Consider the following 23,253-nt stretch of genomic DNA (forward strand, 5'->3'; position numbering starts at 1 on the left):
TGTAGTAATGAAGCAGTGGTTCATCTTGGCTGCCCATTAGAAACACCTGGGGAGTCCTCAAAATCCTGATCCCTGTGTTACTCGAGACCAAGTCAACTAGAATTTCTGAGGTGGGACCAGGCATCAGGAGGCATCAAAGTTCCCCAGGTGCCTTTCATCTACTGCCAAGTTAGAGAGACCGCCTTGCTTCCTAGAGGGCAGAGCGCCACTGCAGGTGGGTCTTGCCAACCTAGAGCTGGCTTGTCTCACAGAACCACAGCCAGGGGGTTGTTTCTGGGCAGTGGACCACTGGCTTGGTAGGGTCTCATTGCCAATTCCAGTCCTGCTGAAGGATGAGATGGTTTCTCCTTGATGTTCCTGAATGAGACACCCTTTCATGTTCCTCCAAAGCCATCTGAGGAGTGCAGTTATTGGACACGGTACAGTGTCTGGGTGTTGTTTCTCCGTGGAACTTTCTTTTCAAGAAAAATGGAAGGTGTCTTTTTGAAGCAGTACCTTTTCCTCCAGTACCCTGCCCTTCCTTAGAGTTTGAGTCACACAATAAGAGACTTCTTAAAGGACAGCAATGCAATACTTGTAACATGTGTAAATAGCCCCATCTCTCAGAGTGATGTCATTTCTACATTTGATATGCCTGTATTTCTGTAGGATGTATATAGTTTAGGGGATTTTTTTTGTTTGGTTTTGTTTTTTTAGAAAAGTAAACATGTCTGTTTTTATTTATTGCTTGGAAAAGATCATTTGAAGAAAAATAAATACATTTTCAACCACCTCTGCTTTGGTTTAGTGTTTCCTTGAAAACTGTGTTGCTATCAGAAGGGGAGGAATCCTGGGACCTTGAAGGATTTGAAATGCTCTTTCTCACCCAGCATCACAGACAGGCCCAGGTTCTAAATACTTAGTAGCATTTGCACTGGAGATGGGCTGGTGAGAGCAGTGAGCACATTTTCCCCTCCTGAACACCATTCAAGGCAGGTGAGAGGAGAAAGCTGATAATAATGTCTAACAATCTGGTTTCTCTGGTAGTGGGGGGAGAGAGGGAAAATCGAATGGTAAGAGACAGGAGTGTGCTTCATCCAAGAATCCACTGTGTGCCAGTCATAGGACACGATGGTAAGGATGACTCCTCAGGTCAGTTTCAGCCAGCCTGAGCAGAGTGACTGGGGTTGGTTGCACTTAAGATTTCATTTCAGAAGTCACAGCATGTTACTTAGGTTCTACTATATTGGTCAAAATGTTGCGAGCCTGCTCTGATTCAAATCTCTTGGAAGGAGAGCCAAAACACGTTTGTAGCCATTTGTACAACACCAGGGAACAGTGATCTAGAAAAACCTAAACACGCGAGTGTTACCCTTCATGCAGATATAACTGTCATCTGAGATAGCATCCAAGAACCAAAACTTCTGATGGGGTTTTAGTATCCTGGGGTGTGGAAGATTAGGTCTTTCAAAGTTCCCAGATGGACTGGGGTGCACCCTATATGTTGACTCCAAGGATCTTGCTTCAGTTCTTCCTGTAATCCAAAGAAGTACATCAAATTGAGAGCAGCAGCTGCTTTATCTTCTTGCTCCCATGACAGACACTACTAATCAGCTACTCTTATTTCCTATGGAGGCACAGATAGTCACTGAATCTCAACATGATCACTTCCTTGGTCAGTCCACAGATACTGTTAATCCACATCCCTAATAAGATGTGGGTCCTAGTACAATCTGTTTTATAGATGGGGGCGGAGAGGCACAGAAATCGGTCAAGATCACAGATGCTTGGTGGAGCCACGTTTGAATCAAGAGTTCCCATTAATCATGCATGCTGCTGCTTATTGTGTACCTGCTTCATCTCTCCAGAAACATTAAAAAAGACAAACCTATCCCTAGATAAAGACATGCAGCAAGTAGAGGACTGTAAAAGCAGTGTAAGGAGGAAACGGAGGCAAGGAACGTTTGAAGTTCATTCTAGTTCCAGACCCCCTGTTCCTGCATAGCTCACCTCACGTCTTCTCTTATGCATCCTTCTCTCTGCATCCACTTGAGGTATCTTGCTTTTGTACAGTAAGTGACACAGAGACCATGCAAGTGCAGGACATGGAGAGCAAACAGAAATGTGTACTGGAATCCTCCACCACTGTAATATGGGGGAGCTTTGCAGACATCTCTGTGAGCCCCTGCTAAACTCACGCCTTTGGATCTCTGAGGTCACATCTCTACAAGGGTGGGGAGTTTCAAACTGAAATATTCATTCCAAAAAGGTTAAAAAAATAAATACCATATATCAAATGGGCATTTATTATCTTCCAATGATGGGCTTTTTTGTAAGAACTGAGTTGGATTACTCAGCCTAGACCTCTTAACTTTTTATCCCCCAAGATGCAGATCCCACACTTCCTAGTTGAGACGGAAGGGACAGGGGAAGGTACAGACTATGGCAGGGAAAAGAAGAGGAGATACGAAGTCATTTCAAAGTACAGGAACCCCACCTGATGAAAAAAATGTAGTTCAATGAGCCAATGGATGTCCTCAGTTCTAACCAGCTGGGCCAGTGGCTCCATTTCATGGGAGGGTTAGTAGTGAGGGGCTAGGAGGACAGGCAAAGGCAGAGACAAAGATTAGAAACAGGCAAAGTGGTCAATTTCCCCACATACCTCCTGGAGGAGAAAACTTTGGAGAGAGCTATCACCTTTGATATTGAGGGTTTCATAACTGTTCATTCTCTAAAGGATTTCTTCCAGCCCACCCCAGGATTTATATGTTAAGTGGCATATACTTTCTCTTCTGGAATTGGCAAAGTTCCCACTTGTGTTCTGGAATCTCCTGGTGACAGCAGAACATCTGTCTGATCAGAGCAGTAACTAGGAAACTGGCTCCCCACTCACTGTAATATGGGAGTTCTGGGGGAAGCTACTGAATTTATTAAGGGGTCACTCATTATAATGTTCCCTTGCTGTTTCTGCTGTTCAGCACAGATCAATTCTCATCCTTCAATAATAGCACCCCATTTGATTCATGGGTATACCCATTCTTCCACATGCTTCAGGGGAAGCCCCTGAGTCAGGCCTAAATTAAACAACATAATCCCACCCACTTAGCCACAGGGCAAGGTTCAGAGATGAGCACCTGAGCTACACTGTGCATCAGAATGCAGCCTGGGCTTTTAGTAGGTGGTCAGGGAAGGTTCTCCACAGCTGCACAAAGCATGGCCTTTTCTATTCTTCGCGTCTCTCTTTAAAAAACACATTTTTAAAAAGGGCACTCTTAGAAATATAGCAAAATTGAGCAGGAAGTACATAGAATTCCCATATGCCTCTCTTTCCCACCAGTCAACATTCCCCACTATAGCAGCACATTTGTTACAGTTGATGACATCCACATTGTCCACTGTCCATAGTTTATATCAGGGATCACTTTTGGTGTACATTCTATGGGTTTTGACATTTGTATAACAATATGTATCCACTGTAACAAACAGAGCAGTTTCGCTGTCTTAAAAATCTTCTGTGCTATGCTTATTCACATCTCTGAACTTCTGTCTCCACATACTTAATTTGCATTTTTCTGATGATACATGATGATGAACAAATTTTCATGATTATTGGACATCTATATATCTTTAGAGTGGTGTCTAGTATGACCTTTTGTCTATTTTTTGACCCTTTTTTTTTTCATTTTCCTGTTGAGTTTTTATGAGTTTTCTATTTTGGGTTAGCTGTTTAACAGATGTAACTTTTGCAAATACTTTCTTCCAACATGTGGCTTGTCTTCTCTTTCACTTGACAATGTTGTTCACACAGCAAAAGTTTTAAATTTTAATGAAGCTTATCAATCCTTTCTTTCACACATACCTTTGGTGTTTAGCTAAAAAAAGTGATGGCCATAAGCCACAGTCTTCTTATTTTCTTGGTTATCTTCCAGGAGTTTGTTTTATGTTTTACATTTAGATCTGCTACCATTTTAGTTTTGGTAAAGGACATAAAGTCTATCCCTAGATTCATTTTTTTTTTGGCCTGTGGTTGGCTAGTCGTTCCGTCCCCTGTATTGCCTTTGCTGTTTGGTCAAAGATCAGTTGATTATGTGGGTTTATTGCTGGGCCTTCGACTCTGTTCCACTCATCTGACTGACTATTCCTTCACCAGTACCATACCATCTTGATTACCATGGCTTTATAATAAATATTAGAGTTAGGTAGCATCTGTCTTCCAACTTTGTTCTTTAACATTGTGTAGGATATTCTGGGTCTTTTTCCTTTCTATATAAACTTTGTAATCAGGTTGTTGATATGCACAAAATATACTACCAAAATACATCAACAGAAGGTACTTTCCCATGAATAGCCCATGTAAGTCAAAGTTATTAAGTCTCACTTACACAAGTACAGATTCCAATCTACTTTTTATATCCCCCTTTTTAAAAAAACTGAGGTATAACCTCAATTATATGTGCAAATTTTAAATGTAGAGCTCAAGGAATTTTATGTATGTATACACTTATGTAGCCACTATCCAGAACAAGATATGGAATATTTCCAGGACCTAGCAGGGTTCCTCTTGCCCTTTCCCAGCCCATAGCATCTTCACACATACTCCTCTCATTACTCTCGTTCACATTCTTGTATGTTCATCAATAAAATAATGCAGCTAGACCAGATGATCTCTGAAGACTCATTCTAATTTTCAGTCTATGCATTATTCTCCATTTACATCTTCATCCTATAATATGTGACCAGCTTAGAGTGATTTACCAGGACTCATCTATACACCCTTTATTAAAGATTGATCTGCCAATATGCTAGTTTGCTCAAGTGCATTCTGGAAATAGAACCAATGTTCAGGGCACTGCGAAAGGCTATACTGGGGATCCAATGGCCCGGGCCATTTAAAAAAAAAAGAACCATCTGATTAGAGAGAGGTCAGACACACACAGATAGCTAAACAATAATAGTTGACAATAAAAATAATATTCATCACGATTAACTAGTTTGGAAGAGTTCAATTAAAACAATTGTTGAATAAATCTTTTGCCTTTCTCTCACTCCTGGCTATCACCATGAGATAACACTATTAGATGGTAATGACGGAATCAGATTCAACTCAACAACTCCTTCTCCCAACTCCTTCCCCTACATTTGCCTTGGGTCTGTGGTAGTCTTCCAAAGTCTAATCCAGATCTTGTTTAGGTTTTCCTTTCCGAGTATTTGGGTAAATGCATTGTACTGTGATCATTGATAATAGACGATATTCCAAATGTAAATTCCTATAAAACTCTCCATTCTCATTACTGCATCCATAGGGAGCAACCAAAACTTTAGATCTGATTTTGGACTTCCGGTTCTACTCTGCAGCACCCTGGGCTTCAATCCAGCAGAAAACTCTTCAAGGGGTCTAAGCCAATTATGCAGATTTTATTTCTTCTAATCCCCTTTCTGGCCAACCATGTGCTTTCTCTTTGGGAGTGGGAAGGACAATGGAGTCAATTTTTGGATTACAAAACCAAAACCAAAACCCACTTGCTGTAAAATTAGTCAATTTCTCAGAGACTATGAAACATAGTAATAAATGTACTCATTTTTAAAGAGGAGGAAACAGGCACTGGGAGGAAACTGCCCACTGGTTCTATGGCTAGCAAGTGGAGACTGGGGTCTTATTTAATCCAAATAGTGTTTCAACAAATTAGCTGCACTAACAGACTTATCTAGTCATCTACATTCATTGTGCTTTCATTTTCTCCTAGCATCTCAAAAGCATTTGATTTGTCTAACTTTGATATCTTCCAAACTATTTGGCAGATAGTATTCCTGTTTAGTGAATACGAAAGTAGAGGCATAGAGCACTCTTGGAGTTATGAAGGAACCCTAGGGGTATGCGGCAGACACTGGTTTCCTGACAACTTTGGCCTCTCCATGCCCTCAATGATTCCATCCACTGTTACCTTACTTTTATTACTTTTGACTTGTAAGCAAAATTATGAACGTAAACAGATTTACTTTATAAATAAGTCCTTAGCCAGGAAAAGTATGTAAAGAATCCAATTAACAAAATCAACATGTGACCTACTACCATATTTGAAGCAGTTTTATGGTGGAAATTGGCCAAAATGAAGACATACACCCTTTCTACTTCCTTTTCCTATGTCCAGACCTTCAGAGCAGATGCCAACCAGAAACCCTGGCAGTGAGGTCCTAACTGGATGGGAGCAGATTATCTCTTTTATTATTTCCAATGTAGAATCAGGTGCCTTTAACATGGAGGTCTTTTGAGCTCTTTAGGATTATAAAATGAGGAAGAGTGAGCCAAACCAAAAGATAAAGGTTTACTGTGCTATAAATAGGGTATACTGCCTCTATTCTGAGATGTGTCCCAAGAACCCAAGCACTATAGGCAATGGAATTAAAAAACAGTTCTTTAAAATTTGCTGCCTAAGAAACACCCATCCCTTTATATTGATTGGATTTATTTTTTAAATAAAATTATTTGCAAGAAAAATAAATCCTATCTAGCAAGTGATTTGTAGCCTTCTGCCTCTGCCCTTTAGCTAAGTAACCACCCACTGTGGTTTTGAGTTATAAAATCAGATATTTCTGTATCATCAAGCAAAACCAAGCTGTTGAAATTCTGTTATTTTAAAGTCCACTTGCTTTCTGTGCACAATTCAGATATTCTAGTTTTCTAACAGGATAATCAAAGCAGAGCACCTAGTCTAAAAGCGTTTAGAATTTGATCTCATGAGACACTGGTGACATAAAATCACATAATGGCATCAACTCTTTTTGTTTACATTTCTACATACTGAGACTCTACACATGGTCAGAGGTTGGTACATAGTAACAATGCTGGGTCTGATAGGGGAAAGTATTTTGAGATAAGCCCGTCTCAAAATAAAAACCAAAGAAGGCTGGGGATGTGGCTCAGGGGGAAAAAAAAAAGAAGGAACTTGGAGATCCAAGTAAGGAGAAATGATGGGGGAAGAAATGGTAAAATTCCCCCATTCTCTATGCCAGGCACTGTGTTAGGTCTTTAATATTTACCATGACTTAAGTTGGTTTTCTTTCCCTTCCCTTCTCCAATGTGAGAGGTGGACAGAGGGAGCCTCTGAGAAGTCCAACCAAGAGGTCCTATGAGCTGCCCTTCGAACTGGTGTGAGCTCTGACTCTGGTTCACTGCCTTTTAAGAGATGTTTCTTGAAAGAACCCATGTTTCTCTTGCCATTGCTATACTTTCGTAAACTCCCACAATGGCTAAAGTGAGGATAAGGCACCTCAAACCCAGATCTTACTAGGAAAACAGAAGGAGTGTGGCTATGTGAATTCTATGGTTTCAGGTCATTTGTGTGGGGTTGGTCAGAATGAAATGAAAGGAAAATACTTAAGAGCTGTTATCTACACATAGTATACTTCACAAATGTTTTTATTGAATATTAATCAATTACAAGTACTGTAAGTTAGACGTTAAGCCAAAGCACAATTACAGGTTAAATATGATCACAAATATGTTTTAAATAGAAACCTACCATGGAGGCAGGTAAAGTTCCTTGATGCCCTCTTTTGGAAATAAATAGAGGGTGAGAGAAAAAAGGTCTTCTATTCCAGGCAAACGATAATGAAGACTAGAAGAATTTACATGCTGTAAGTGGTTTTCCATGACTAAATCAGTAGAATTGCCAGATTTAGAAAAAGACAAAATCCAGGTGTTCAATTAAATTTGAATTTCACATAAACATTGAATAGTTCTTTTTTTTTTAATGATAAGGGTATGCCAAATTTTGCATGAAATGTACTTAAGCTAAAAAATTGTCTGAAATTCAAATTTAACTGGGCATCTTGAGTTTTATCTGGCAATCCTACAAATAGACAAATGTAAAAAGAAAGAAGCAGGGGTTGGAACCACCTGCCACTGGTGGGTCACAGACTAAAAATAAAAACAACACCAATAACAAACCAAAGGGTCACTACATTGGTTACTTACACAGACAAACATCACAATGAGAAATACAATTACTACTCCAAATGCTGCTGCCAGGAAACACTCTAATTTCCTCCAAGCTGGTTTTGTAAATGTTTTTGAGAAACCTTGTTGATCAAAGTACCTTTTCAGTTTTGTAGGTGACAAAGACAAATATTACTACCACAAAGATAAGCTTAAACCAATGGGAGCAGAAGCAGGTATCATATGCACATTAAGTGTTCTATGTAATGAACACAATGGTTATATGGTCAAGGTCATTTTCTGGATCTAGGCTACTACTTAATTTCACTGAGGTGTTTTCTAGTTTTTCATCCAGAACTTTGGGAGAGGTGAGAGGGTGTGAGGTGGAGAGGTGAGAGGGTGTGTGGGTTACATCCCACTACAATGTTTAACTGCAGTTCTCTGCAAAGCTCTGAATCAACCAAGGGCATTCGTTGCTGTATATGGAAATGAGTATACAGATAAAGAAAACTCTTTGAAAGGATGGTGGTAGGTAGATGTGGCAATATGAAAAGAGAAAGAATGAAGAGTCAAAATGCATCTTCTCCAGTGTGTCATTTCATAGGAGGCCAAACTCTAGGCAGAAGACTAAAGCTGGTCACAGCATAACAATATTGGGTCTTACAGAATATATAAAATCTTCAGCCTCTGAAAGGTTTTCAGTGTAATACAACATAGTTTATATTTTAAAATGATTAAAAAACAACTTCATATCATTCAAATTCTTCAAGGTATTAAGTTATTATATATCAACTTAACAGGCTTTAAATGAAGTCTTTCTAGCATTTCTCCAAACTGTAAGGTCTGGTAGCTGATGAATTTCAGATGCGGACACATTGGAATGGACTATTACGTCAGCCCCACTGTAGGTGAGGGAGTATTACTTATGAAATAGACCCTTGTGAAATAAGCTTAACAGATATGAAATACATGGAGATATGCCTGACTCATGGACACTTTTCAACATTTATTAGAATATAAAAGGTTAAAAAGTTTCTGCCACAGTTAAGGCTTTCTTATTTAGAAATATTTACTTGTCTATTAAATGCAGAATGCATGAGTTGCTTGAAGAATCCTCACTTTTTAGGATGGTATTTTTTTGAATGCATTACGTTGTTATATGCTAGATGTGTCAAATGATAGCTCAAACATTACTTTCATTTTTTTGTCATTGATTTGACATCAAACAAAATTAATTTCAGCCTTTAAATAAATTTCTGACATGTAAAACCCTATTTTAATGTTGGTTTTGAATATAAGCTGAATGACTAAAGTCTAAAACTCTACACAAGATAATTAGGCTGACAGAAAACACAGTAAGAAGGCTGTTATCATAGCTATCACACTAACGGGATGTGAACACACTGGGGAAAAGTGATTAAAAATACACCATTTCTGTTTGCAAGGCCATTTACAGGAATCCAGACAGTGCACATGTTTGAAAAGGGTGGGGGGAGCAATATCCAATAATCCTTCGTGCAATAGGGAAATATACTGCAATAGAGAAAAACCTAGACAACTTCTTGCATTCTTATGTTGTTTTCTAGTGTTAACCAAAATTTTATTTTTTTGTATAATATCTGTGATAGAATATTAATCTATATTACTTTTTTTGCTTGTCACATTCAGGCATTTCTCTGTATATTCTAATGTACTTTGCTATTTTGAGAGCAAGGGGACATGGCTAACATCAAGCTCAATGATTCTCAAGGATGCCGTTTCATGAAGACATTGGTATTGTTTATTCTACTTATGCTGCTTGAAAAGCTAGGAATTCTAAGTTCCAAGAATGAAAAGGAAAATAAGAATCTTGGTTGTACTGTTGTAATTTTGCATAGAGTTAAACTCTGGGTTCCATGCTGTCATTCGGTTAGAATCTTCTGAGGAGAGTGCATGAGGCCTCCAAGTTCTGGTTTGATATGAAAATGGAGAAGTACCTAGATTTCTTTTCTAAGATGAAGAAAGAAGGACACTGAGTGAGATCAAAGGTAATGTTTGGAGCTATTTTAAATTCTTGACTAGCAATCTGGGGAAAACTGAAGGTCAAGTACAAGGAGAAAAGTGTCTAGGACACTTAATTTATAGCTATGTATCCAGTTGGCCAAAACCTGGTAAACTGGAACCATCAGGTCTAGACAGAACCCCTTTGATTTACAGCTGTGGTAAAACTGGTGGAGATGTTCAGATTCTCTCTTCCATTTGGTTTGAGAAACACATCATTTTAGGGAAGTCCCGATCTTGCTAGTATTTCTATATATTGCAGACACAAGAAATTAAATACATTTCAGCTTAATTTAATGCCAGAGGTTCTTCTTACTACTCTGAAAAAGTAATTTCCAAATGTAATAAATTTTTGCCAACTTTTGAGCATACTCATGATGACGCTTGGTTTTCAAGTTTTGAAAAAATGTCTTGGTTCTTGTGATACCTCCCTTAACCCACATTCTTCAGCAGAAAATATAAGAATATTCTTTCAAAAACTACTGCATACTTGAATGATTACAAGACCAGAGGCACTGCAAACACCCCCCACTACACAGCATCTTTTCTCAGTACACAAAACATCAGACATGTAACACCGGCAGTTTAAATAATGAACCACAGTTCACTTTCCCAAGTGTAAGGCTCAAGTTTAAAACTGGAACATCCGTTAATCTGGTCAGTGTGATGGAAACAACACAACATATAACCACAGTTGGGTAGTGGTTTATCTTTTTAATGAAGCTATTAAGTTTTCCATATCTGTATCATATTAACTCTTTTACGTAACTAAAAATCACAGCTGTTTTTACCATTTAAAACTATGCCAGGGGATGGGGCAAGTAATGCACACTTCACGACTACTGAAAACCACACAGATGGCAATTTCTTCAACCCCTTGTTACACACAGCAAAAGAGAAGGGAAGGAAGAAAAAAAAAACCCTCTTATTATCAATTTTGGAAGCTTTATATGGACTTCTAGTGCTACTAAACATGTAGCCAAGACACAAACACCCAGCCTGGGTCTGAAACTTCAGTAGAAGCAACAACTGAGGTTAATATTCTTAATTTAATTTTGAGGACCCATGCAAGATTCAGCTACAAAATTTAAACTACTCTGTGGATGCTTAGTTCTAGCATTGTACTCAAGCAGGAAAAAAAAAAAAAAAGAAGAAGAAAAAAAAAGGAAAGAGAGAGAGCAAAATGTGTATATCAAGACCTATTTCTAGAATTTTTGCATGTAACCATTTTATTTCACTTCTGGAGATTAAAGGAGGTCACAGCTTCATCAGCCTGCATTAAAACAACAACAACAAACCCAGATTAGTTTTTAGGACGTTAAATTGAAATGGCAAGTTTGTGTCATATCGTTTTTCCTATTTTCCCACCATGTTTATGCTTCTTTTGCTTCAGAGCTGAGTAGATGTACAGCATGTCAAGTAAATAAAACAATGCACACAGTTTCTTTTTGAAAATTAAGGTGAACAGGGCAATGTAAGAACTGTAGGAGATAATTTTTTGTAAGTGTCAATGTGCACTTGGCAACTGTTGATTAAAACAAGCAGTACTTTCACAAAGAAAACAGTATGGTACTTCTTTACCATCTTCATTTAAAAAAATAACTGAAAGGCTTTGGTTTCAATTTTTGTTTTCCTTGTCTAAATATATTAAGAAGTTTGAAGCAATGATTCAAAAATTTAGTGCAGGGATCTTTATAAACTATTTGAGGCATGCCACTCAAAATAAATCTGGAGTAAAAAAAAGTTCTTGCATTTGTGTACATCTATTTACTACATAGGATCTTTCTAAACTAAAGAGACAATAAAGAAATAATTTTTGGGACTCTAATGAAGTAAAATTCCATTGACTTTGGAAATAAGGCAGCTAATTTTGGGGGCGACAATTCTGGTGGTACAGATTAAGTGAAGGGAATATTTATTTATTCTCTGAGGAGTCCTGTCGCTCCTTCTGGGCTACAACGATAGAGAATCACTTGGTCCTCTCTGTTCTTAATGCTGCTCCTCCTCCCCAGCCTCCCCAGTCATTTCACCTGGGAACTGAAGTCATAATCCCATCACTCTAACATTTCCCTGGCTATGCTCTCCTGGGATTTCCAGCACTATCCTGAACAACCCTGCAGCGGGGCTTGTTTTGGAAAGAGCAAGAAGTCGTCCCCAGCTTTGACGTTGTCTCAAACTGGGAGCTCTCTTGTCAGATGGGCCAATTCATTAAAGGAAACTAAAACTTGATGCTTTTCCTTTTCATCTCGATTTTTGTTATCAAGAAGTACAGATACAAAATCAAACACAAAATGTGGAAATAGAATTTTGCTCAGCCAGAAGCTTGGGCTGCACTGTTAATGATTTTAGTCAGTATAACTCTGTGCAAAATATCCTCAGGAAGGCTCTGGCTCATTTTCAAAATAACCAAAAAACAAACAAAATAAACAAAACCCCCAACATCAATGATGTGTGTTTGGACAAAATTAAAAATGAGCCTGTGCATATTTGCTATATCCACATGCCATATCTAACAAAGCAAATGTAGTGCGTAAGTTGTGAACATTTGAAACAATATTGGTACGTCTTCTCTTTTTTCCATTTCCAAATGTAGATCAAAGCGACCTTGCTTTAGAAATGGATAACTGCAATGGAAATGAGCCTGAGATATGTTAAAAGGCCGCCCCTGTAAACATTTCCTCAAAGGGAACAGTAGCAGTTGAGTATGTATCAGTTACTCATACTATATTCATCACTATAGCAATGCTTTATAAAAGACAAACAGCTTATTTCTAGGCTGTCAGGGATTTACAGAATATTGATTTTTGTTGTTGTTGGAAATAATCCACTGTAATCCAGTCCCAGGTTTGAATCAACTTGGTCTTTACCAGTGGGCATTCACTAGGTCTTCTGCTCTGCGGCTGTTGAGGTCTGTGAAGGAGCTTCTGGCTTCATGATCTGGTAGGTGATAAGATACTCTGGGTATGCCTGTTACGGACAAAAAGAAAAGCAATTCATTCTTCTGACAGGTACAATTGTAAAGCCTTATTTAATGTGGAAGCTTCAGAGGTTACTGATTGTAAACAATATTCTACATAGACCTAGAACCCTACAAAATCCAATCTTATAACAGGTGTCTGAACAACGAGGAGGTCCACCTGCTTGTTTGTATATAAACGTATAAATCTCACAATATAGAAAACTGGATGTTGTTTCTGCTTTTGTGTGTGTGTGGTGCTGGGGATGAAACCCAGGGTCTTGCACATGCTAGGCAAGTGCTCACCATCGACCCATACCTCCAATCCCCTAATTCTACTTTAAAAACTATAGTTACATTCTGTTCATCCCTTCTTACAGAGTCACATGCCATAAACAGGAAAACAACTGCACAAGGCAGCACTAATATCTGTTATACAGCACAGTACTGTCACATAGTATGTGGTCAATAAAAGTCTGTTAAATGAAAGAAGAATTCTGCCCAACTGAGTTCAGTCAGATTAATCATAGAAAATGATGCAACCCTCTGAGCTAGGAGAAAGGGTGAATGTGTTGAGTCTCCCATAACCTAGAGGAAACAGTTTGGGGGACCATTTTAAGAAACAAATTACAGGCATCATATTTGGGAAAGATAATGGCTCAGATTTAGACTTGCTCCCTGCCCCCAGCACTTCTTTTTTCTTTTTTTAAATTCTTGCAATTAATAAAACAAAGTTCAATAAATGGAATGGGATGAGCACTTCTCCATAGGAGCAGAAAAATGAAGGCTGACCAGAGAAAACATTACAAATCTTAACCAGAAATCACTACGAAGATAGCTATTGGAAAGAAAGGAGGAACAAAAAAAACCCCTTAGTTTGTTTACTATGCAAAATTCTTCAACCCTAAATATAAACATGAGGTAAAACTAGGCTTAGTATTTCAGAGTGTCCTGTGGCTGAAAAATAATACTTCTTGGTACTCAAAATGTTTTCGGGTCCCAAAATAATTTGTTGAATCCTGACCTATAAATTACTTGCATACAGACATGGGATAAAAACAAAACAAACAAACAAAAAAAAAACTGAATCATTTTAACATTTAAAAAGCAAAATACAAAAAAAACAAACAAAACCTTGTGATAGAGTTACTGAATTTTTGTCACTCTTTCTTTTTATAAAAGCTGGGGAGGATATTTAAGTTGCTCCAGTTGGCCCTGAACTCAAGATCTTTCTTCCTGAGTAGCTGGGATTATAAGTGTGTGCCACTGTACCTGGCTTGAATCCTTTATAACTAGTATACTTTGATCCTAGGTGACAGAAATTACTACACATCTATGTCTTAGCTTTCCTCATCTATTAATGTGAACAGTAATAATACCTGGATTTTTATGAGGACTAAATACTAAGGTCTTACAATAGATCTGTCATAGTAAGAATTCAATGAGTTGCTTATTACTATTAATGTTAGTACCATCATTATCATTCAACATAGAGAGATGTGCCTCCTAAGATGTCTCAGCTAGTATTTTAAAAAGAAAATAAACATAAATGTATTTTAAAAAGTTGATATGCATGTATAGAGCCATTATCATTCATTGGGTTCTTTTCCAAAATTTCAGTCTGCTCTGGTTTGAGTTAAAAATCGCAATGATCCATCAATTAGTATGTTTTTTGGAATAATCAAGATCAACTATCTCTTGACTTTCTAAGTTGAATAACTGAAGAGTCTGTAATGTTACTTTATTATAATTTGCATACTGCTTAATTCTTGAAATGCTTTTAATGCATTTTAGTTTTTTAGGTACTAAAACAAGCCGGGTCAGACGCTTACTGTTAATTCTAGAGTTTAGTGTAAAGAATGTAACAAATCTCATATACTTATAGAAAATGGAAACACGGAGTAGTTAATCAGATGGTTTAATGGTCAAGAAAAGAATCTTAAGGTTGGTGAGGAGCACATACTGTATGTTAAAAGTGAGCATGAAGCTTGTTCCTAGTTCTTATGTCCCAATGAAGTTTACTCCCTCTGATACTTGGTATGATGCCTTCTTTTATGCTTGTAGATAAGCTGCTTAAACAGAGAAGTCAGGAACGCTGATATACACATTTTGGTAGCTCACTGTTTAAGATGATCTCTCACATATGTAAACTTTTGTCAGATTCTAAGATTCTAATGGCATTGATTACTTCAAGGTCCTTATTAATGAGTGCTACTGTTCCTACTAATTAGGTTATTGAATTGTTTCTGTGTACAGTTAAGACACCAATTAGTTATATCAAAGTTCAAAGGGATTTAAAGGAAAGAAATCATTAAACTACAAGACTAAAAGGGACTAGGATGGACATTACTTCCTGTTAAGTTACTTTAAGTCCATGCTGGTTATAAAAAACAGAATTTTTTCTTGTTTTATGTTCCTAAAAGTCAACAACCACTCTGGTTAATTCACATTCAGGACATTTTCCTTAATCCAAATTCCTAATGCTAAAATTTAAACTCAAATGCTCTGTTTATTTCTCATAGTGATGAAGAAGGGACTGTCATACACTCTTGAGTAATTCTGTATAATGGAAAACCATTCTATAGTCTGTTCTTCTCCAGGTTAAATGTTCTGCATTTTTCAGACCATTTCAGTAAAACAGGCAAACTCTCCGTAGCAACCAAGAGAGAATCTCTCTCCTTTATGTCTAATGTGAAGTGTAAAACACATAAACATACTCCTGATATTTTAAGTTCAATGTATGTTATAATGAGAGCCATTCTTTTCAAGTGTAGCTTACCTATCAATTTTTTTTTTAAATCCTAAGGAAATAATCCTGCTAATAAATAATATTCCTTACATCAATCTTCTGAAAATAACATCTATGTGTTCTTGAAAGTGTCAAACACTAAGAATAAAGATGACTTTGTAACTAAGGAGAATGATATAAAAGTTGGGAAAGGAAAATTGCATAAAGTCAGAAAAAATCATTCACCAGAAACTGTTCAATTAGTAGACACTACATTTATTAACACTATCCATGAAGGCAAGAATACTTGGATGTGGAAGAATGAGTATCCTTCCCTGAAATAAAATGAACACTAAGAATTGCCTTTTTTTTTTTTTTTGGTTGAGGGGAGGTTGGTTATTGGGGATTGAACCCAGAGGTGTATCCCACTGAGCTAAATTGCCAGACTTTTAAGTTACCAAGTCAACTTTTACTTGGGAAATAGTTGAATGATTCGTTTCAGACATGTAAACTTACTTTTATTTTCTAAGCATTTCTTATTATTTCTTTCAATCCAAATGAAGAGAGAAATGTTTACTATAGATAACTTATAATATATTTAGAAATGAAAGATAAAGAAAACAAATCACTTATAATCTCAATACAAGGCAATAACAGGCATATTATTACACTAAAATTTAACCTATGTTGTTGAATTAAAAACATTTTTTTTGGTTGTAGATGGAAACAATACCTTTATTTTTACTTACTTATTTTTTTAATGTAGTGCTGAGGATTGAACCCAGTGCCTCACACATGCTAGGTGAGTGTTCTATAACTGAGCCACACCCCAGTGCCTATTCTGCTGAATATTTAGGTTAATTTTTTCATTATGATAAACAACAATCTTATGTGTGACAATCACTGATTATATCTAATACAAATTTCCACAAGTATAAATACTGATTCAAAGTAAAAACATTTTCTCTGCAAGTCTGGACTTTGCAATTTAAACAGAAAAATGGAAAATTTTTTGTTTGTTTTTCTAAACTTATCTGGAAACAACTACAAATTTAAATTGCAAGTTAATATGGTACCCACACACCTATATAACTTTTACCCAGATCCATCTCATTTGCTTTATCATTTTCACCTCCCCCATCTCCATCTAGATATATATACATGTACATCCTTCTACAAAATCACACACACCTATTTTTTTTTCCTGAAACATTTAAGTTATATACATCATTAGGGCCTTTTACTCATAAATATGATGCCAGTTTGTATTTCCTAAAAATAGATAATTTGTATTGTATCAACATTATAATTTCACATTGATAAAATACTTTTTTCTATCTACTGTTCCAGTTTTATCAGTTGATCTAATAGTGTCCTCTCACTTCCAGTACCAACAAATTTTAGGGGCCACATTTATCTGGAAAATTTCTTGTCTTACTCTTTTGTAATACTGACAGTTTTGAAAAATCAATCTTTCCACATTAAAAAAAAAAACCAAAAACGTTCATTTTGATTAGACTTATATATTTTGGGCCTGAATATGGCATAGATGACGTTGGTGCCCTTCTTAGGATAGCTCTCTGGAGACATGCTATATGCCCATCTGTCCCTCATGTTAATTTTAATTATCTGTTCAAGGCACTGTCCTCTTTCTTCAATGTGCAATTAGTGTTTCCCTCCTCTTTTGTAACTCTGTAATAAAAAGATGATACAAATATTCTCCTTTTGAAATTAGCACCTAAATTTAGCAGTCATATAATGGTTCAAAATGGTAATTTTTCCAACTCCAATATTCTCTCCAGAACTATCCATTTGTCCTTGACATCCTACTGTGATCAAGAGCCTCCCTTCCTCCCTCATTTATTTATCCTTTATTATCAGAACAGAATAATAAATTCCTATTTTTCCCCCCAAAAGTTTAAAATTCATTACTGTACTTATTTTGGTGTTTAACTGTCAAGTGGGAGCTCCTTCAAGCTGGCTTCTGTATCTTTGTGATGTGCCCCCATGGTTTTGTTTTATTTATTTTTGAGCAGTGGCATAACAAGATATCTAAGGTCCACCTTGTACCTAATTCAGCCCTTAAATTACCTGTTTCTTCAAGAAGGCTTTGTTCCTTCTAGTTGGGAATGTTATAAGAGATTAAGACCTGGGCTCAGTTTCATTTACATTTAAGCACATATGTTTGTGTGGACATATATGTGTATAAATTTCTTATCTCTGCCTGCTGAAAGCAATAGCAGTAAGCAATACTATAAGTTATTTTTTTCATCATGGGATTCATTTGAAATTCAACAAAGATTATAAAATTTTTGTTTTCAGACACACTGGAAGCAGTACTGTGAGAGTTAAAGATAGGTTTGAATTAAGTATATATTTCCATAAGTATTTTTTCCAATTTTACTTCGGAGCCCCAAGCAGTTGACAAAATAAAATATACTGCAGCTTTATGACTGAGAAAGCTACAGTACTATGATCAGAATTATAGGTTCAAATCATATAACCAGCCATGGTAAGTACACCCATGAAGAAGATCCATCAAATGGCAGCTGCTCTTAGCTCTTCACTGCTTTCTTGGATCATCAAACACTATAGAACATTAATTCAGAACAGCTAACATCAAGAGCAGCATGAGACCTAAGATTTTATTTCTCAGCTGTCCTTTTTTTTTCAGTCTTTCATATAAAAAAATCCATTACCTGGCTGACAGGTAACTGATGCAAAGTTAATGTCAAAGAATCACATCTTTATTTTGTGCCTGAAGTGAGAAGTGATAAATGGTACCAATGAGGTGTATATTTTATTAAAAGGTTTTCTTAAGTCTTATAAATAAGTCTCATATTCTGTAATGACATGTTTAGTAACTTTGATTATGCATATTTGATGAGTAACATACCTGTTCTCCTCTGTATATAACATACTCAGCATATGCCAGCCCATTGACACTTGGTCTCCCAATAACTGAGTGATGACCTGGAGGGGCATGGGCCATCTTCATGGTGCTGAATTGCAGAAAGGATTTTCCAAGGGTCACTCTACAGAAAAGCATTTGTCTAAATAAAAAGAGAAAGCAATGCTTTGAAGGAAGCTGTAAATGTTGGTTTTGAATTTTTTTAAATATTTATTTTTTAGTTGTAGTTGGACATAATACCTTTATTTTATTTATTTTTATGAGGATTGAACCCAGGGCCTCCCATGTGCTAGGCAAGCGTTCCACTGCTCAGCCACAACCCCAGCCCTGGTTTTGAATTTTTTACAAAAATCTTAACACAAGCAAAGCTAACTTGCATGTCGCTTTCAAATTTTAGGTCTAGGAATGGTATGGGATATGACATATAATTTATTATAAATAATTATCAGGCTTAATAGTTCTAGTTTAAAGTAGTTTTGGTGTGGCTCAGAAATCACCCATAGAAAATAACTGGTATTAGGTTGTGTCTAACGGGAAAAGGGAAATACTAGAGGAAACTGAGTGTTGTATGAATAAACAGGTTGAATATAAAGAGACCAAGAAAATGGAAACAGCATCTGAAATTAAGATTAGATTTATTTACTATGGGAAAACAGTAAAAAATGAGATAAGATAAATAGTATTAATAAAAGTGAACCATTAACAAAAAAACTTGGCTTAAATGTACAGCTGGAAGTCATACTATTTGGGTGAATATGAATTTGGGCAGATGTCACAAAAAGTATGAAAGGTTGATGAGAAAGAAAATTATATAACTATAGCCCATGGACCCAATTCTCCTGACTGCCACCTGTTTTGTAAATACAATTTTATAGAACAAACCCAAGCATTTGTTTCCAAATGAGTCTACGGCTGCTTTTGCATTACAAGTGAGAGCTAAGTCATTATGACAGGGAAAAAATGACCTGCAAAAATAATAACTATCTAGCCCTTTAAAGAAAAATTCAACCCCTAATCTGAGAGATAAACAATTTAGCTAATTAATACAATTAGTCATACAGTTAAATGTGAATAGTTATTATTCAAATAATTTGCTTTTAGTAATAAAGTATGATCTTTGTGTTATGACCAGAGCTATTTTGAGCCAATTAAAAATTTGCATTGAATCTATTAGCATGACTGAGTCCTGCCTGAACTTGCTTTTTTAGGTTGGGTGCCACCTATTCTCTTTTAGGTCCCAGAGAAATAGGTCTTGCTCTATATTGGTAGTTTTTTTTTTTTTTGAGTTCTATCTCTACAGTAGTGGCAGTAATGTATTGTCATTAGGTTCTGAGAATCCTTGTCTATTGATTGGGGAAACACACCTTTTGACCAAACAGGTCCTGGCTTCTAGCTTTCTGCTTCCTGCCCCAAAGCTTTACTGTTGGCTGGTGAGGATAGAAGATGCATGACCTGCCTAGCCAGCCCATGAGACTGCAGGTTAAAGATGAGCAGATGGAGAGTACCAGCTCATGTCTGCTCACCTGGCATGACTTGCAGACTGTGATACATTATGCAGTAGATAAAATGTAGGGGTACTAATTCCCTGGGGCAAATGTTGGTCAATGCAAGACAGGAGCCAGTAGATAAATTCATCCCTACTGATATACTACTATTCTGAAATACAAAATATAATTCCTACAGCTTCTCTGAAGATGTCTCATGGGCTGAGCAAACAATAGCACTTGTTAGGAAATGATGGTGACCTAGCTTCTAGATACATATCATTGTTTTCTCTGCCTCTTTTTCTACCTGTCTTTTGTGCCCTCATTCCCAGTTACTTGTGACTGTACTTGCCAAAGAAGTACTAGTCATGTGCTTTGGTTTCAAGCTGTTTTTGAAGAAATGCTGGCGAAGACATAAACTTACGTGTCTCACTTAAATGAGTGATTGCTAATTCCCATCTAGGTTCACTTTTTTTTTTTTTTTGGTAATGGAGACTGAACCTAGGGGAGCTTTACTACACAGCTATATCCCCAGTCCTTCTGAATTTTTGAGAAAGTTGTTGAGGTTGACCTCAAACCTGTGATCCTCCTGCCTCAGTCTCCCTCATCCTCTTGAGTCACTGGGAATATAGGGGTGTGCTACTTGGCTAGGTTCACTTTGATTGCTTATTTAGGTTTTTTCTTTTGTCTCCACAGGAGTTATGTTTGAAGCAATGTAGCTTTTGTATGCTATATATCCTTAGCAATTTGTGTGTTCTTAACCAGAGAGGTCTTATAGGAAAGAAGTTCCTTCTGACCATATGGCATCTGTCTTAGAACTACTGATGACTAGAAATTTTTTCACAATATAGCTGAGAGAGATAAGTTTTAAGATCAATTGCTATAAGGAATTTCAAGGATATATGAATTTTTTTAAGGTCTTGACTGAATAAAAATATTTCTCATGAAGCTGACTGCAAAAATAAATTTGATTAGTTTAAAAAATGTAATAAATTCTGATCTTTGTAAAGTATGATTCTTTTGTATTTTGATTATCAGGGGAAACATTTTTTTCCCCCACTGACTTCAGAGAAGTCAGGGATGAATGGAGTTGAACCTGGAAATCAAACATGGTTTGTGCTACTTCCTTGAAACTTCACACACTGAATTTGTTCTCAGTGAGGGCACCATGTTTTGTTCCTAGCTGAAGTAGCCATTATTCTCTCCACCTTCTGAATTTTAAAATCTTATTTAAAATTCTGATGTTCATCTGACTGTCACTAATTGCAAAGTTGATATTTTAAAGTTGAACTTTTCAAGGTTAATTATATGTTCTGTCCTAATGTGAACAATTCACTAGCAAGCTCAGAAGCAAATTAAAGAGCCTCTGTGTTTACAGAAGTTGTCTTAGTTCAAATGTGATGAGAACTGGAGTGTCTTTGTTCTGTAGAAGTCATTTTCAGTCTTGTCTTGATTAAGAAGAAAGGCACGTGAACATCAGGGAGAAAAGCCCAGATGCAGGGAGGTTCATTACAATTCATGGTTGGTATACATGTATCTGGTTTTTACGTGGTATTAGCTTTGCCATCATTGCTCCTATTAGAGGAGAAGGTGGTCAGCTGTTCTTACCTCACCGCTAAGCCTTACTTATTAGAAGTGAGATTCAAGGATAACCCGTGACTTCTGCAGAGCCCCCAAAACTAATCAGGTTAGTTGATGGTAGCCACCGTTACACTATAGGTAGGATGCTCACCTATGACATATATAACATGACCTGTCTTTGTGTGTGGGGCAGCCTGTTCCTCCTCCAATCCCATAAACATACTGGTTGCTTTTTGAGGAGTTTTCAGCAAAATAAATCCCAGCTCCAAACATTCCTCCTATATATGCATGACGCTCATCAAAGCCTTTATGAATAATGGCATTAATGAATGGAGAACCTAAAAACAGAAAAACAAAGATTAGTCTTTGAGCACTTTTCTGGAATTCCAATTAACTTCATTCTATCTGAACTGAGAGCTTAATATTAAGAAATAATGCATACATGAAAAGTTTATTTTGGCCTATTATTCATAAGTTATTTTAATGTATTAGAATTGTTAATTAACATGGATTTTGTTAATTGTTAATTAACATGGATTTTGCAGATGGCATGGGATTTTTAGACAGCAAAGTGCAATGTGGCTATGAAAACAGACTATTTTACATGCTATTTGCATGTAACAAATTACAACAAAAAATAACTAGATGGCTCAACTTGCTCAACTGAAGTTCTGAAATAATCTGAGAAATTATTTTCATTGCATGTGCCTTGGAAAGCCTGTACTAACATGTAATGCATTAGAAACCCAGTACAAACAATCATTTGGGCTGAAAAAAGAAAACCAAAACAAGCAATTTTAACACAATTGTAATATAGTCAATCATGTAACTTTCTCACTTTATTAATTTTGCAAAAGCCCAGAGGGATGTCTATAATAATTGCATGCTACTCACCATGAAATAACATGCGCTCATTGTGATGGTTGTGATTCTCTTCAGATACTTCTTTTTGTCTGTGACAGAATCGTTCCCTCAATTTCTTGTTGACAACCTTCTGAATCTTTATGGATGAAGAACAAAGCAGCTAATTATTAGCAAAATAAAAGTCTATGATTTAAAATGAAAACTATGCCTTCCTTTAGCCAGAGATGGGGGTGTCAAATTATTTTTAGATCTATTTGTTTAAGACACTATTTAAAAAGATAAGGTTGCCAGGCATGGTGGTGCACACCTATAAAGCCCAGCGACTTGGGAGGCCGAGGCAGGAGGACAGAGTTTGAGGCCAGCCTCTGCAACTTAGTTAGACCCTGACACAAATTAAAAAATAAAAATGGCTGGGAATTTAATGTAGCTCAGTGATAGAGCATCCCTGGGTTCCATCTATGGTACCTAAATAAACAAAGGAAAAAGTTGCCATGTCAGTGGAATTCTGTTAATGTGCTAGCTTTTAGTGACAAATTTTTAGTTAAAAGTTTTTACTTATTCCATACCACACCAGGTTCTTGCTTCAAAAGGTTATTTCTAGGTTCCTCCCTAGACTTAATAATTTTTATAAGATAGGGGCCTAGAAATCCATGTTTCTAAAAAAGTTTGCTGGGTAATTATGACATGTACCAGTATAATTTCCACAGATCCATAACTTAAGGAGTTAAATTCATTCTCAACAGATTTTATTCATCTTCATAATACCCCTCTGAA

The 23,253-nt window shown here is 36.7% G+C and overlaps 1 protein-coding gene across 4 annotated transcripts in view; it reads right to left on the bottom strand.

Moving 5' to 3' along the window:
* Positions 1–7,380: 7,380 nt before the first annotated feature.
* Positions 7,381–23,253, bottom strand: part of Tnks (tankyrase) — a 194,093-nt gene continuing 178,220 nt past the window's right edge. For 3 of the 4 annotated variants that reach the window (XM_015486022.2, XM_048791784.1, XM_048791786.1), the window contains 4 exons: positions 22,510–22,615; positions 21,767–21,953; positions 18,536–18,692; positions 7,381–12,922 (listed from right to left, as the gene is read on the bottom strand). In XM_015486022.2, the coding sequence (XP_015341508.1) occupies positions 12,836–12,922; positions 18,536–18,692; positions 21,767–21,953; positions 22,510–22,615 (537 nt within the window). In that variant the 3' untranslated portion in view covers positions 7,381–12,835. The remainder of the gene's footprint in view (positions 12,923–18,535; positions 18,693–21,766; positions 21,954–22,509; positions 22,616–23,253) is intronic. The other variant, XM_048791783.1, reaches the window with a different exon arrangement.

The sequence above is a fragment of the Marmota marmota genome, unplaced genomic scaffold, assembly GCF_001458135.2.
Source record: "Marmota marmota marmota unplaced genomic scaffold, marMar, whole genome shotgun sequence".
In the NCBI taxonomy this organism is placed as follows: Eukaryota; Metazoa; Chordata; class Mammalia; order Rodentia; family Sciuridae; genus Marmota; species Marmota marmota.